The 13,491-nt window shown below is 45.2% G+C and overlaps 1 protein-coding gene across 1 annotated transcript in view; it reads left to right on the top strand.

Moving 5' to 3' along the window:
* Nucleotides 1-13,029, top strand: part of CPLX4 (complexin 4) — a 36,868-nt gene extending 23,839 nt beyond the window's left edge. Inside the window, exon 3 of the mRNA XM_004379270.2 lies at nucleotides 12,802-13,029. Within this exon, the coding sequence (XP_004379327.1) occupies nucleotides 12,802-13,029 (228 nt within the window). The remainder of the gene's footprint in view (nucleotides 1-12,801) is intronic.
* The last annotated feature ends 462 nt before the right edge of the window (nucleotides 13,030-13,491 follow it).

Genomic DNA, 13,491 nt, shown 5'->3' with positions numbered 1-13,491 from the left:
GATGCTCCAAAAGAACCAAATATCAAAAATAACAGAAATCGTTTATCTGCCATACGAGCTATATTCAAATAAATTGTCATGAAAAAATAAGCCTAGATTCAACATTACAATTTTGTATAAAATACAAAGATTGACTTTATGTTATAATTTAAATGTTATGCTTCTTTAAATAGAGGAAGTAATGTGTTTTAAATAAAGCCACAAGAGTCTTTCCAAAAATAAATGAGCCCCTCTCCCCAGACAATTCAAAATGTATATGTAAGTCAAGCCACATTAATAAGAGAAAACAGTTCTACAATGAACCCTAATCCTATTAAGGGAAATTGTCAATCTAGGTTAGTCACTGAAAAATCATGTCGTGCCCCCTGCTGTGCTATATGATTTAGTTACACCTGCTGTTTGTCTGCTGTATTAAAGGCATCATTCATTTTGAGTAAAGATGAATATCGAAAAAAAAATCTATGAATAGAATTGTCCTTAAACATGTCACATTAAAAGCGCCATTTGAACTGAATTTAAATTGACTTCCTAAAATAATGGTAATAAAGGTGATTCTGTGAACTTTATTTGCCAGCCTCATTTAGATTAGGAGCTTCTGGGCTCCCCAGCAGGGTCCAAGACATCAAAACCTCTTGTTTCTGAGCAGCTGTTTCTGGTGGCAGGGTGGGGAGACCATCAGAGGCCCCCGGCCGCCACCTTCTCCTTCCCCTCTCCACCCTGCCCCCATCCAGTTTGCTACTCCTGCTGTCCCCTTGAGAAAGCAATGGATGAACGTCCAGAGGGGACGTGGAGACAGAAGGACAAGTCACTGGATACTACTGTAGTGTGAATTCGGTACAAGTTACTTAGCGGCACCAGCTTTCTTATGAAATCCTCACAAATGCTCTGTAAGGTAAAACAAAAACTAAGCCTGCTGTCATCAAGGCAATTCCAACTTACGAGCGTGCTGAGGGCTCTGAGTAACGATCGAAGAGGGAACAATAGCAGTGTCGGTGAGGTCCCTGGGTGGCACAAATGATTTGTACTCCACCGCTAACCGTAAGGTTGGGGGTTCAAACCCACCCAATGACACGAGGAAAGAAAAGCCTGGCAATCTGATTAAGACAGATGGTGCAGATTTAACTTTTTTAATGTTTTTAATGTTGATTGAGAGTGTGCATGTATTGGGCCCTACATGGAATAAGAATTTCCAGTTCTCCGTTGTGCCCATCTTAAACTGTTTTCCTTTACGAAGCCATTCCGCAGGGACTCAGGAGGCTCTTGTCGTTCTTGTTAGTTGCTGTCACGTGGATCCCGACTCATGTCGACAGCACGTGTGCAGAGCAGAACTGCTCCATAGGGTTTCCAAAGCTGTGAGCTTTCGGAAGCAGATTGCCAGGTCTGTCTTCTGAGGCACCTCTGGGGAGGGTTTGAACTGCCAATCTTTGGGCGCGTAGTGGAGCACTTAACAACTTGTGCCACCCAGGGACTCCTAAAGGTCACTAATCCAAGGCTCTGATTTACAGATGAGGAAACCGAGGTCCTGAGAGATGAAGATACTTGCATAAATGTCACTCAGCTTGTTGAGGGGTGTGGACCCAGCACTGCTGCCAGGATGATTTAGCAAGAAAAACATAGCTATTGGAGTCTGGACTGCTTGGTGTCCAATCTTGCCTTGCCACTTAGTGCTGTGTGACATTGGGGTCGCTTTCCCTCTCTGAGCTGGTGTTCTCATTTGTGACAGGAAAATAATATCAACCTACCTTACAGGGAGGAGACGGGATGACAACGGGTTTGGTTTTTTCGGTAGCAGAGAAGCAGCCAGCAAGCCCCAGGCAAGGGTCTCAACACCTCCGCACATTAGCACTGGTCTCGACACCACCGTTTTGGAATCACCTGGGAAGCTTTTTAACAGTGCTATTGCCTAGGGAAGGAGCCCTGGTGGCTCTGCTGCTAACCAAAAGGTGGGCGGTTCAAACCCACCAGCTGCTTCATGGGAGAAAGATGTGGCAGTCTGCTTCCATAAAGATTACAGTCTTGGAAACCCTATGGGGCAGTTCTACTCTGTTCTGTGGGATTGCTATGAGTCGAAATCAACTTGACAGCAATGAGTTTGGTTTGGTTTATCACCTGGGGCTATATCCAGATATCTGGGGGTGGGTCCTGGCCAACGATATTTACAAGGGATTCTGAGGTACAGTTAGGGTGAGAGCCGCTGCCCCCGGGGAAGAGAACATAACTCTTGATTCTGCCCTTCAGCATCAACTGATCAGAACTAGTAAGAATGCTTCTGCTGAGCTGGCCAGCCAGGGGCTCCCTCCTGCTTCCCACCCCATCCAGCCTGAACACCACTTGCCCACTTACTTTTGGCATAGCAGGCCCTGCTTGCTTTTACTTTCTAGGGAAGTGCCTGTGAAATTACTCTTTTTTTTTTTTTTTTAACGATTACACTCCTCCATCCTTCCCATGGCTACCAAGTCACCAAGTGCATTTTAGATTGTCTAAGCTCTTGCAGGACAGGAGCCAGGTGTGGCTAGGTCACTCTGTCTAGAGGCAAATGCATTTCCGCTCACTCACAACCAGGACCAAAACCCAAAAACCAAATCCATGCCATTGAGTCGATTCCAACTCACAGCGACCCAATTTGTGAGGAGAGTGACAGCTAAAGTCGATGATCTTCACAGAATACGCAGACATAGAATGCCCAATCAACTAGCCAATGGGAAACACATCCACTCCTCAGTCTAGCCGTCTGGTATCATTGATGTTGTTAGTTGTCATCGAGTTGATTCCGACTCGTGGGGACCCCATGTGTGCAGAGTAGAACTGCTCCACAGAGCTCTCTTGGCTATAATAACGGAGGCAAATCACCAGGACTTTTCTTACACGGCAGCACTGAGTTGGTTCAAACCACCAACCTTTAGGTTAGCAGTCAAGTGCAAACCATTTGTGCCACCTAGAAACCTTATCTGGTGTCATATAGACCAAAAATAAACCAAAACCAAAATCAGATATCTACCTGGGATCAACCAGACCAGTACAGTATTTGTTTATACACCAAGCTTGATTGACTAGACTCTGACAAACAGTGAATGCTCATTATTCTATTATATCACCTACGATGACAACTGATCATCATATCTTGAGTGTGGTAGAAAACAAGGGCCAGCTTAGAAAGATCTAGAGAAGGAAGTCTGAAATCCAGGTCAGGCTTACCCTTCGGTGGAAGGTCAGGGATCAGTCCCAGGGAATGACAATGGCAGGATACAGGACTATTTAAATAATGGGGTATTCAGCACTGGCAATTAAGACACTAAGTCTGTGGTTAAACACCAAGAGATTAAAACTGATTCTGCTCGGCTGGCCTAAAAATAATTAGCTCTTCACAGCCTGAAACAATATCCCAAATTGATAAGATTTCTAGAAATCAGAAGACCTCCTGTATGGAATCTCTAAGAATAAAATATAGCCTGTAAGTACCCTAATATGCTGGCTCACTTCACTCACTCACTCACTCATTCATTCATTCATTCATTCATGCTCAGTTCCTTTAGCGCTCAGCCTCCCCCTCCCTGGAGCTGTTTCTGTCTGCTGTGATGCTCATTCACGTTGGCTGTCACTGCAGTTTTATTTGGGGGATGTAATGAGGCATTACATGTGTGAACTGTGTCAAAATATTCCTGGTCTCCCCAACCTCGGGTTTGCCTATGGGCAGCAGAAAGTCTGGACAAGACAGTCATTGTTTGGATGGTGGACTGGTCCCACCAGACGGCAGTTCATTAGCTGCAGGAACAAGGCTGCACAGTGTCCACATCCAAATCCCATTCAGGCTCCTTTAATTGCTTGCTGTGTCTGGATCTTTCTCTTAAGGGCCGACACTGTCCCACCCTCTGTCCATGCCTTCTTTATCCCAGAGACCCTTTCAGCAGGGATCTTCAGACTCAGCTGCTTCTTTTCCTCCAAAATATTAATAACAACGGCTACCGTGTGTCCGGAGCCTGGAAGCTTACAAGGCCGTTCACAAACACATCTCATTCAATCTGCTCAATATTCGTCTGGGTGGCCCTCTGCATTTTGGGCATCAGAATTGGAGAGTGACTTGCCCAAGATCACACAATGGATGAATGACAGAGCCGGGCCTGGAACCCAGGTCTCCTGATTCCACAATCTGTTCCCTGTCATTAGCCACCCCTGCAGGACAATGGTCAGGGTAGGCTGTGGGTTCTGACAGACAGTGTACTTACACTTGGCCTATCGTAGGTCTGGGTCTAGCTCAGTTGGTCCAGACCCAATGCTAAAGAGGCCACGGGCATGGCATGGTTCCAGAGAGCTTCACTTTGTCCTCCAGCCGCTCACTGGCCCTAGCTCATTGTCCTATCCTTTGTCACAAGGTATCCATGGCACAGGCTTCAGCTCCGGCAACCGATTCCAGTACTAGAATTGTCACCTAAAGCAACTGTCCTGCTGATGGGCGGTCAGTAGCATCATCATTCTAGAATGTTCCGACCACACCCAATATTACCTTTGGGCCTGTACAGCTGGAGCCACCTGCCCTGGGCCCCATGCTTTAGAAGGCTCCCCTCTGTCCCTCCTCCAGCCACACTTCTTCACATGGGGTGAGGAGTTTACAGAGCCAAAGGGACATGCCTACCTAGTGCACACACTTCTCTTTTCAACCACACTGTGGTTGCCCAGGGCCCAGAATCCCCTGCCCAGATGCATTCCAGGGTTTGTGCAGGCCTCTTCCCTAGGCCTGTCCTACCAAGTGCTCTGGGCTGCTGGCCTGAGGACTCGGGGGCTAGCCCTCACGTCTGTGCACAAGGCCCTTCCCAGGGAGGGAGGCAGCCAGGGATTGGAAGAAAAGGAGTCCAAGGGGTGGGCTTGGGACCTTTACTGGGGCTCATCTTCTGGGTCCCACAAATATTACAGACGGGCTGACCAGAGGTGAGGGAAGCTGGGGCCCGCTAGGTGGATTTCTCCAGAATCGAGGGCCTAGGGTCCAAAGAGAAATGAACAGGCCCGGGTGGCTAGGGAAGCCATGCCCATGACGCGAAGGCCGGACTTGTGCCTAGGCAACAGATAAGGTGCAAAGAGAGCAAAGCCCTCTGATAGGCCAGCCACCCTGTGCAGGCTGCGGGGTTACCCAGTGTAAACCCCCCTCCCTACTCTGAAGGTGATTATTTTTATGAATAGATACCCTTCGCTGTGTGCTTAGTATAGTCTAAATAATTCAGTTATCGTCTAATTAATCCTTTACAACTCTTAAGCAAATTATGTGATCCCTAATTTATGTTGTTGTTAGGTGCTGTCCAGTCGGTTCTGACTCATAACAACCCCGTGTACAACAGAACAAAACACTGCCGGGCCCTGCGCCATCCTCACAATCATTGTTATGTTTGAGCCCATTGTTGCAGCCACTGTGTCAATCCATCCTGTTAAGGGTCTTCCTCTTTTTCGCTGACCCTCTACTTTAGCAAGCATGATGTCCTTCTCCAGGGACTGATCCCTCCTGATAACATGTCCAAAGTACGTGAGACAAAGTCTCACTATCCTCGCTTCCAAGGAGCACTCTAGCTATATTCTTCTAAGACAGACTTCTTCGTTCTTCTGGCCATCTATGGTATATTTAATATTCTTCACCAACACCGTAATTCAAAGCCATGAATTCTTCTTCAGTCTTCCTTATTCATTGTCCAGCTTTCACATGCGTATGAGGCTATTGAAAATATCATGGCTTGGGTCAGTCGCGCCTTAGTTCTCAAACTGACATCTTTGCTTTTCAACACTTTAAAAAGGTCTTTTGCAGCAGATTTGCCCAGTGCAATACGTCGTTTGATTTCCCGACTGCTGCTTCCGTGGGTGTTGATTGTGGATCTAAGTAAAATGAAATCCTTGACAACTTCAGTCTTTTCTCCATTTATCATGATGTTGCTTATTGGTCCAGTGCGAGTATTTTTGTTTTCTTTATGTTGAGGTGAATCCATACTGAAGGCTGTGGTCTTTGATCTTCATCAGTAAATGCTTCAAGTCCTCTTCATTTTCAGCAAGCACGGTTGTGTCATCTGCATATTGCAGGTTGTTAATGAGTCTTCCACCAATCCTGATGCCACAATCTTCTTCATATACTCCAACTTCTCAGATTATTTGTTCAGCATACAGATTGAATAAGTATGGTGAAAGGCCTGACCCAACACCGTTCTTGATTTTAAACCATGTAGTATCCCCTTGCTCTGCTCGAAGGACTGCCTCTTGGTTCCACATTAGCACAATTAGGTGTTCTGGAATTCCCATTCTTTGCAATGTTGTCCATAATTTGTTATGATCCACACAGTCAAATGCCTTTTCACAGTCAATAGAACACAGGTAAACATCTTTCTGGTATTCTCTGCTTTCAGCCAAGATTCATCTGACATCAGCAACGTTATCCCTCATTCCACATCCTCTTCTGAATCAGACTTGAATTTCTGGCAGTTTGCTGTCGATGCACTGCTGCAACCGCTTTTGAATGTTCTTCAGCAACATTTTACTTGCTTGTAATACTAATGATATTGTTCGATAATTTCCACATTCTGTTGAATCATCTTTGTTTGGAATGAGCGCAAATATGGATCTCCTCCAGTTGACTGGCCAGGTAGCTGTCTTCCAAATTTCTTGGCACAGAAGACTGAGCACCTCCAGTGCTGCATCCGTTTGTTGAAACATCTCAATTGGTATTCTGTCAATTCCTGGAGCCTTGTTTTTCACCATTGCCTTCAGTGCAGCTTGGACTTCTTCCTTAGTACCATCGGTTCTTGATCATATGCTACTTCCTGAAAGGGTTGAAAGTCGACTAATTTTTTTGGTACAGTGACTGTGTATTCCTTCCATTTGCTTTTGATACTTCCTGCAGCATTCGATATTTTCCCCATGGAATCCTTCAAAACTGCAACTCGAGGCTTGAATTTTTTCTTCAGTTCTTTCAGCTTGAGAAATGCTGAGTGTGTTCTTCTCTTTTCTAACTCGAGGTCTTTTCACATGTCATTATAATATTTTACTTTGTCTTCTTGAGCTGCCCTTTGAAATCTTCTATTCAGCTCTTTAACTTCATCATTTCATCCCTTTGCTTTAGCTACTCTATGTTCAAGAGGAAGTTTCAGAGTCTCTTCTGACATCCATCTTGGTCTTTTCTTTCTTTCCTGTCTTTTTAATGACCTTTTGCTTTCTTCATGTAAGATGTCCTTGATGTCTTCCAACAGCTAGTCTGGTCTTTGGTCGTTAGTGTTCAATGAGTCAAATCTATTCCTGAAACAGTCTCCAAATTCAGGTGGAATATACTCAGGGTCGTATTTTGGCTCTCATGGACTTGTTTTAATTTTCTTTAGCTTCAACTTGAACTTGCATATGAGCAATTGATCATCTGTTCTGCAGTTGGCCCCTGGCCTTATTCTCATTGATGATATTGAACTTTTCTGTTGTGTCTTTCCACGGACGTAGTCGATTTGATTCCTGTGTTTTCCATCCGGTGAGGTCCACGTGAATAGTAGCCATTTATGTTGTTGAAAAAAGGTATTTGCAATGAAGAAGTCATTGGTCTTCTAAAATTCTATCATTCGATCTCTGGCATCGTTTCTATCACCAAGGCCATATTTTCCAACTACCAATCCTTTGTTTCCAACTTTTGTATTCCAATCACCAGTAGTTATCAATGCATCTTGACTGCATGTTTGATCAATTTCAGACTGCAGAAGTTGGTAAAAATTTTCAGTTTCCTCATCTTTGGCATTAGTGATTAGTGCATGAACTTGAATAATAGTCGTATTAACTGGTCTTCCTTGTAGGTGTATGAATATTATCCAATCACTGACAGCATTGTACTTCAGGATAGATCTTGAAATGTTCTTTTTGATGATGAATGTGACACTAGTCCTCTTCAAGTTGTCATTCCCGGCATAGTAGATCTGTGATTTTCTGACTCAAAATGGCCAATACCAGTCCATTTCAGCTCACTAATACCTAGGATATTGATCTTTATGCGCTCCATTTCATTTTGATGACTTCCAATTTTCCTAGATTGATACTTCGTACGTTCCACATTCCGATTATTAAGGGATGTTTGCAGCTGTTTCTTCTCATTTTGAGTCATGCCACATCAGCAAATGAAGGTCATAAAAGCTTGACTCCATCCATGTCATTAACGGTGACTCTACTTTGAGGAGGCAGCTCTTTCCCAGTGGTATTTTGAGTGCCTTCTGACCTGAAGGGCTCATCTTCTGGCACTATATCAGACAATGTTCTGCTGCTATTCATAAGGTTTTCACTGCCCAATTTTTTCAGAAGTAAACTGCCAGGTCCTTCTTCCTAGTCTGTCTTAGTCTGGAAGCTCCACTGAAACCTGTCCACCAAGGGTGACCCTGCTGGTATTTGAAATACTGGTGGCAAAGCTTCCAATATCACAGCAACACACAAGCCACCACAGCATGACAAACTGACAGATGCATGGTGGCCCCAATTTATAGATGAGAAAATAAAGCTCGGAGAGGTTGTGTAACTTACTCAAAGTAACACAGCTCATAACTGGTAGAGCTAACACTCACATTCAGGCATTCTGACTTTCAAGCCAATACCCTTAACCTCTAGACTACACAGCCCCAACAGAAGTATAAAGATAAATTAGTCAACATCTATGAAAATATTTGGAGCTCTGTAGAGCAGAGGACCTGCACACTTAAGTATTATCATGGCTATCATAAACCTCTTGCCATCGAGTTGATTCCAACTCATGGCCACCCTACCAGACAGAGTAGAGCTGCCCCATAGGGTTTTCAAGGCTGTAATCTTTATGGAAGTAGACTGTCACATCTTTCTCCCTCGGAGCTGCTGGTAGGTTCAAACTGCCGACCTTACAGTTAGCAGCCAAGTGCTTAACCACTACACCACCAGGGCTCCTTATGGCTCTTATAGTCCTTGACAATAGGCTCATTGAATCATTCCATACATATTTATTGTCTGTGTCTGAGTTCTAAGGCCTTTGAGGAGTTTACGGTATAGCCTAGTGGTTTTCAGATTTGACTGGGCCTCAGAATCACCAGGGGGTGCTGGTGAAATCACAGCTTGCTAGGCTATCCCCAGAATTGCTGAATCAGCAGGTCTGGGTGGTGCTTGGGAACACGCATTTCTAAATAGGGTCCAGCAGACACTGATGCTGCTGGTCCGGGACCCCACTTTGAGAACAACTGGGCAGGAAGTTGTGGGGATCAATTCCTCTCTATGAGCAGTGAGGCAAAGTGGAATCTGACTGCTTTCCCTTCGCTGGGCTTTCCGAGGCAGGACAACGGTGGAAGGTGGCCTCCCTGGGCCCGCCCAGGTGGACGGGGAGGAGAGAGTTGTGGGCCAGGTTTTCTTTAGCACCAACAGGCTGGCTCACTTCCTGTTGTCTCCTCTAGCTGCCTTTCCCTCCAGGTTCAATGCCCTTACTCTGTCCAAGTTTGAATCTGGTGACATCCACAGAGAGGTAACTCACGGCCAGTGCGGAGGTGCTAGAATTCCCAGGAATGCCTTTTCAAGTGGTTTGCATTTAATTTTCAGATGAGTAAGAGAGAACAGATGTCTTAGGATTTTCTGGAGAAACAGAACCAGTGACATACACGTATCTATAGAGAGAGATTTACTTTATAAGAATGGCTCATGCCATTGTGGGGGCTGGCAAGCCCACAGTCTGAAGGTCAGATGGCAGGCTGGAGGCTTCTGCAGGCTCGTGTCCCAAGATCCATAGGTCAGGAGATGGAAAGAGTGCAAGGGAGAGAGAGAGCAGCTTCTGCCAGAATGTCTATTTATAGTCTAGTCTGGGGGCAGATCACACCCTAAGGAAACCCTTCTTTCTTTTTTTAAATGATACTTTACTGTGCTTTCGGTGAAGGTTTACACAGCAGTTTAGGGTCCCAGTCAACAATTTCTACACAAGTTGTTCAGTGACATTGGTTACCTTCTTCACAATATGTGAACATTCTCATCATTTCCGTTCTGGTTGTTGCATTTCCATTAATCTAGTTTCCTCGCCCCTTACATTGTCATCTTTGTTTTAAAGTAATTGTTGACCGTTTGGTCTCAGATGGGTGATTTTTTAAAGGAGTACAGTATTTACTGTTGATATTCATTATTTTTTTGAACCAATTTATTATTTAGCTACAAGGTGACCTCAGGGGTTAGTTTCAGTTCAAGGTTTGACGAGTATTTCAGGGCAGTAGTCTCAGGGAGTCCTCTAGTCTCAACCAGTCCAGTAGGTCTGTTTTGTTTTTGTTTTTAGGACTTTGAGGTTCTGTTCTACATTTTTCTCCCATTCTATCAGGGTCCATCTATTGTGTTTAGAAGCAACTCCCCTTTCGATTGATTGATTGGTTATATTATAGAAGGTGATTAGGTTACATTATATTAGATTACATTGTGGAACAGAAACTCCTCTATTTGGCCAAACCACTGGGAACCATAGCCCAGCCAAGTTGACACCTAAAATTAACCACTACAGTTGATGTCCTGCCTTCACATGAGCTGAGAACCACCAGGCTGGAGTCTTGCTCTTCCTCCCTCCCCGCAAGAATCAGAGAATGGTCAGCAAGGGAGGCCACCGCTAGGGGAGGTAAATAAGAAATAAATAGAAATGGAAGACTGGCTGGGAGCCCCTGCGGATTAACTAGCTAATTAATCCCCACAACAGTTTGATGAGGAACTAATTAATCCGCTAAGCACTTGGAGGGTCTGAGGCCCTGGCCAAGTGTAGGGAAAGCTTCGCTTATCTCCCACGGCTGATGCGGAGACAGGCTGCTCTCGAAGTCTTCAGGGAGCACCTGTGTGAGGACCAGCCTCCTGAAGACATTGTCTCCTGTGCTCAGAAATCTGCCCCTCAAGCTACTTCCGGAGTCAGCCTCAGCTGTCACTCTCAGGGACCCAAATAAAAGAAGAGAGCTCTGAGGAAAGGCTGTCGGCCCCCAGCCTCTCCAAGGGTCAGCTAGGGCAGTAGGGAGCCATGGAATGTTAGCACTGGGAAGGACCTTGGAGGTCTGGCCCCATCAACCCACTTTACGGATGGAGAATCACGTTTACAAATCACTGTGGCATGTCACGTGCACCTAGAGACAACTGATGTCTATTTCTTAGCATTTCTACTCAGCACCAGACAAGGGGAATTCACATCTCCCTTTAGGTGTTGTCTTTAACTTCACCTAGGAAATCAGCAGGTGCCGAAATCTTTGTAAAATCAAATCAGCTTGGTCTGATAAAGACTTAGATGATCGTTTTATCTTTATGTGATTTTTCTTCAGCTTTGGTAAGAAATTCAAGGCTGGTCATGAATAATGCATTAAGGTGGGTCCTAACATCTGCTTGGAGTCCCTGGGGGGTGCAACCAGTTAACGTGCTTGGCTGCTAACTGAAAGGTTGGAGGTTCAAGTCCACCCAGAGGCACCTCAGAAGAAAAGCCTTGCGATCTACTTCCGAAAAATGAGCCCTTGAAAATCGTACGGAGCACAGGTCTACTCTGACACACATGGGGTCGCTATGAGTCACAGCTGACTCTACGGCTACTGGTTATTGGTTAACATCTGCTTAGTTCTTTTCTGTCATCAACTTTTCTGGTACAATTTTAATCTTCTGTGCCCCTGAGACCCAGTTTGCCTCATGTTAATTCCCACCAGCCATCTGGGAATTTCAGCTACCGTCTCTATTCCCAGAGAGCATTTTTCTTTAGATTATTCTCTCTCGTTAAGAAACAAAAAGGCTCTGTAGCCAGGTGGTAAGACATTCTATGACAGCCATGCCTAGGATCACAAAATGAAATGTGTGAGGCAAGCTTTGGTGATAGCATCACTAGCAATGAAGACTAGACTGTCAGCACGCTGAGTAATAAACAGTTATTACATTAATAAAGCATTCATCATGTGCCAGGCTCTGTTGCAAGTCGTAAGGAGGTAAAGTGCATTCAGCATGATTGGAACCCATGAGGGCTCCATGTCTGGTAGACAGGAGGGGCGGGCAGTGGTGAAGCAGAGGTTGCCACTCAAGTGTGACGAGGGCAATGACGGAGCTCTGGCCACGGCGGACACTACCAGCCCAGACCCCATCCTCTCTGCATGGGGTCAGTCAGGGCCACTGGGTCACATCATGAGGATGACAGACTCTAAAACTTGCAATGCTACTGAAGTGGAGCCAAGTGTGATTCTCAAGCTTAAGTGGGCATCAGTGTCACAGAGAGGGCTGGACCTCACCCCCAGTGTCTTTGACTCAGTAGGTCTGGGATGGAGCCTGAGAATTTGTATTGCCAACAGGTTCCTGAATGATGCTAATGCTTTGAGACCACACTTTGGGACTACACTTTGAGAACCACCGTGCTAGAAGATTCTGACTGGGCCAAGGTGCAGTGAAGGAGGGGCCTCCCAACCAGGAACTACTCCAGCCTCCACAAGAGCTACCAAGACCCAGCTCTGCTGCTAGATGGCCAAGAGTGGCATTCACTTCCCTCATTCCAAAACCAAAAAAACAAAAAAATTAAATCATTGCCATTGAGTCAACTCTAACCCATGGTGACCCCCTATGTGTCAGAGTAGAACTATGTTACATAGGGTTTTCAATAGCTGAGTTTTTGGAAGTAGATCTCCAGGCCTTTCTTCCGAAGTGCCTCTGGGTGGACTGAACCTCCAACCTATCACTTAGTAGTTGAGCACGTTAACTGTTTGCACCACCCAGGGACTCCTCCTTCATACTAGACAGACCTTTATTTTCCTGCTGCTTTTTAAACTTATATCGGTCATTTTTAGAGTTCTTTTTCTATCTCTGTATTTATTTTTCACACAGAGTGAAATGGATGAGAACCAAATCCAGATGGCTGGTGATAATGTGGATTTGCCCGAAGATCTCCAGAAAATGGTAGATGAAGATCAAGAAGAGGAAGAAGATAAGGATTCTATTCTTGGGCAGTTGCAGAATCTCCAGAACATGGACTTGGACACCATCAAAGAAAAAGCCCAGGCCACCTTCACAGAAATTAAGCAGACGGCAGAGCAGAAGTGTTCTGTGATGTGAGGGGGGTGCAGGCAGGAGCAGGTCAGTGGGGCGGTGCAGGGAACACTCTCTGTGGAGCACTGAAAACAACATGTATTTTAACATAGAGAGCACAGTTAGAAAGCCATGCCTATAAAGCTCTCTACAAACGCATAGACAAGAACATGGCTGTTCTAAGTGTTCCTGGTAGAGCACTGAGCTATCACCTTGCCACAGGAAGCATACTTTCCTTTTAGTTATAAGAGTGGCTGAAGTATGAAATTTAGTGAAGGATGCAGAAATCATACCTACTTACAGATTATTAGGAAAAAAACAAAAGCAAATGTACATTTCCTCTTCAACTTCCTTCCTTCGGGGCAGAGTCTCACTCTATCCAACCATTAGGATGGCGCCAGTTCCTTTAGAGAAAGATGGGGGTAGGGGGTTAGTGTGTCCACCGGGAGCCCAGGATGCAGGCTGGAAGGCAATCAAAGCTCACTACCC

Source organism: Trichechus manatus, unplaced genomic scaffold (genome assembly GCF_000243295.1).
Source record: "Trichechus manatus latirostris isolate Lorelei unplaced genomic scaffold, TriManLat1.0 scaffold00063, whole genome shotgun sequence".
Lineage (NCBI taxonomy): Eukaryota > Metazoa > Chordata > Mammalia > Sirenia > Trichechidae > Trichechus > Trichechus manatus.
This window is presented reverse-complemented; position numbering and strand designations above follow the sequence as displayed.